Source organism: Gossypium hirsutum, chromosome A11 (assembly GCF_007990345.1).
Source record: "Gossypium hirsutum isolate 1008001.06 chromosome A11, Gossypium_hirsutum_v2.1, whole genome shotgun sequence".
NCBI lineage: Eukaryota > Viridiplantae > Streptophyta > Magnoliopsida > Malvales > Malvaceae > Gossypium > Gossypium hirsutum.
In genome coordinates this window covers 33,236,627-33,240,159 of record NC_053434.1, presented here as the reverse complement: position 1 = coordinate 33,240,159, position 3,533 = coordinate 33,236,627, and the positions used below count along the sequence as shown (strand labels likewise).

Genomic DNA, 3,533 nt, shown 5'->3' with positions numbered 1-3,533 from the left:
CCATATCTGCAAAACTCCTTGTAGCACTTCCTAACATGCGGGTTATGAATGAAGCTTTTAAAGTATTAATAAAGAGCATCGTAGTTTCCTTCTCCAAGAGTGGTGGCTGAACTTGGATGGCCACTTCCCTCTATCTCTGTGCATATTACTTGAAACTTTCATTTATTTTCTTCTCCATATTTTACAGAGTAATTCTATCAGGAGTCATATCTGTTACATGGCTGTACTACTTCATGAATGCTTGTGCCAGATCTCTCCATGAACTAATTCTATTTTGACTCAACTGATTGTACCATTTAGCCGCTACCCCCACCAAACTATCTTGGAAGCAATGAATCAACAATTGATCATTATTAACATACCCAATCATTCTTCTGCAGAACATAGAGATATGAGCTTCAGGATAGCTTGTTCTATTGTACTTATCAAATTATGGGATCTTGAACTTGTATGGAAGTACTAAGTCTGGGACCAAACTCAGATCTTTTGCATCAATCCCAGGATGTCTATCAACGCCTTCTATGGCCCGAATCTTTTCCTCCAGCCATTTACACCGTTCCTCTAATTGTTTCTATGATTCTATCCTTGCCATTTCCTCTTTCGCAACTTCATCCAAATCAGGCACCATTGGATTGTTCAAGTTATTACCAGGATTAAAACCTGAGCCAGCTTGAAAATTCATTGGTACTGAAACTCTGGCCTGAAACTGTTGAGGCCTGATTGTAATAGATGGTTTCTGCAGATTAATCTCAAGTTGTGTCGGTACATGTGTTGGAGTGAAACCAGGAGGATACTGAGGGTTTTTATTATTTTCCATAAGACTTTTCCCCTTTTCCATCCTTCCCACCAGCAATTGGGGCAATTGGTTCATCATCTCTCTTTAGGACTCTATCATTTGTTCCTTCATCTCTTGCTGAATCTTAGCTAACCGCTCTTGCATCTGTGGTTACATTTGTTCTTGCATATCCTTTTGCATTTGCTCTAACTTTTCAAGCCTTTTGTCCATTGACTTGGTCTTTTTCCTTGTACTGTAGGGATGAGTATTTGTTGTGTTTTTGTTGGTTTCCAGATTACTGAAATAATTTTTAATTAATTAGAATCTTTTTATGGCATTTAATGCATATGATATAATGTAATGCAAATGCATGAATGCAAATAAGGCATCAATTCTGATTCAATTCCATTTAGAATACTTTACTAGAAAATAAAATTCTTTACATAAAACTAAGTTACAAATAAGACTTCGCCCTAATGCTCAGAGCCTTAATTTTCCTAAGCAACGAGGCTAGCTCCTGCCCCCTATCTGATTCCAACTTATACTTTACACTTAATACATCTGCTTGTACTGCCAAAGACTGCAAGTAATCAGCTACTTTGTGTTACGGCTTCTTCCATAATATAATCCCCGCTTCTAACTTGATCTTGAGAATGGTGAAGCTGTCCCTTCCACTGTTCTTCATTTGCCTCCAAGAATTCAATCCTCATTTCACAATTTTACAATGTCGTCTCTAATTCTTATATTTTCCCGTTCATCTCTTCAATCTTGCTTAAGTTTGCTCTCAACTCCATCATAGAATTGTGATTCCGGTACAGAAATAGAGATCTCTCAAGTTCCGCTACTCTAGCCCTTAATTCACCCTGCTCATTTTTACTCTCTAACAGGCTTTTCTTCAAAACCTCATTTTGAGCTTGAACTTCCTGGAACCTCTTTTCCCATTGATCAGCCTTAGTCCTCTCTTCTCGAATTTCCTGACGCCATTGCTCTGAAGTTTTACCTAACCCAGTAGTTCTTATCGACAGGTGTAGCTTCTTATAATCTGTTTTCAAACCTTCTAAATCCTCCTAAACTTCATTCTTCCTTTTTCGTAACTTTTCTGCCTCTGACTTCTGAACCTCTACATCTAATTTTAGGTGCATTTTTTCTTCCTCCAACTGCTCAATCTTTTTCCCAAGTTTAGAACTCTTCTTCTTAAAGTCTTGCTTTATAATTTCTAACTCTGACAGGGCGACTTGTAATTGTTCCTCCATTAGTCGGGTACCTTCTACACTTGGTCTAGGAATATTATCATTGACCCTTTTTTTAAACCATCCATTGTATTCAGGTGTCACCATGGAAGCAACAGCCAACCTCTTCATCCAGTGAGTTTACTTCCAACCATCAGATAGTTCCCGAACTTTCTTCTTATAGTGGTCACCTTTATATGGGAATTCACACTGAGCCAACCCGTAAGTCGTGGGTACAAACTGCCTCGATTTATACTGCCTTAATACAAGCAATGGAGTATACCTAGTGGCTCCCCAAATTCCTGACAATGGTACCCAATCAAATTTCCCACATCGATACAGGATCTCATCAGGAACCATCCAAAAAGCTCTCCACTCTATATCCTCCTCCTTGAGATTTTGAATAATTTCCATCCATTTCTCCTTTGAAATATCATCTCTCCTTTGCATAGCTGCCTCCTCCTTTAATGGGGAATAGCTTTCAGAGAAGACCCGGTAAGAAACCCTGTTTACTTTCCAAAAATGCCCACGAAACCATACCATCAACAGCTGTGCACATCCAATAAATCTCCCATCGCTTGCCTTCCGACACATGCTCAAGGATCTAAATGTCTCAGCCAGTATTGCAGGTACAGGTGTGATTCCCTTCTCAAGATGATCGAATAAGTCAGTGACTGCCTCATCCACATGCCTTAAAACCTTAGGAAAAATCACCAATCCATAGATGCTTAAGGCGAAGATATCGACCCTCTTCCTTTCATCCGGATGTGTTAAAACCAAATCTCTCAAATTCTCCCAAGGAATACATTTACTATCCCCCTTTTGTTAAATTTGAGCAGTGACCCAAGGCTCACTTATCCCTGAAATATTTATCAATTTCTTCGCAAAAGTTGGGCCATTAAAAACCTTAGCATAAGCTTTTCTGACTTGAACTTTCGGGCATCTTAACAAAGTAGTATATATCTCCACGGTAGGCACCAAATCTACCTCTCCAAAAGTGAAACAATTGTAGGAAGAATTCCAAAATTGAGCTATAACTCGGAACAGATGCTTGTCTACCTTAATATCGAGCAAGTAGGGTATATCACCATAGTTATGATAGAACAGCTGTTTGGTTTCCTTATTCCAACGAGCCCATATATCTCTCAACTCTTGCAACTCATTCTATGTCATATTGATGTAAGTGAAGTTCTACAACTCTGATGTATATACTTCTGCCAGGCTATCCCCTTTCTCTGATTATAACTTCTCTGACCATGCACGAACGGCCACGTTATCCTCAACTTTATCAAGAAATCCATTCTCCATGTTAAATTTTCTAACTTAGTAATCGAACACGAATCGACTCCTCCTTTAATATGCAATGTTATGCGAAACACAATCAAAACAAAATGCCACACGTCAGTATCAAATATAAGTAATAAAATACAAGCAAAATAAAGATAATCAAAGCACATATATGGGCAACTACCAAAGTTTAACCTAGCTCCACCTAAAGAAGGCTCTTAGGGTTCACTATATGTGGTTTG

The 3,533-nt window shown here is 38.6% G+C and overlaps 1 protein-coding gene across 1 annotated transcript; it reads right to left on the bottom strand.

Annotated features, from left to right (window-relative positions):
* Positions 1–2,145: 2,145 nt before the first annotated feature.
* LOC107941319 (uncharacterized) lies at positions 2,146–3,312 on the bottom strand. Its single transcript, XM_016874878.1, has 3 exons — positions 3,271–3,312; positions 2,911–3,168; positions 2,146–2,823 (listed from the first exon to the last, which is right to left on the bottom strand). Exons 1-3 carry the CDS (start codon positions 3,310–3,312, stop codon positions 2,146–2,148), a joined length of 978 nt encoding a protein of 325 aa, XP_016730367.1.
* Positions 3,313–3,533: the final 221 nt, after the last annotated feature.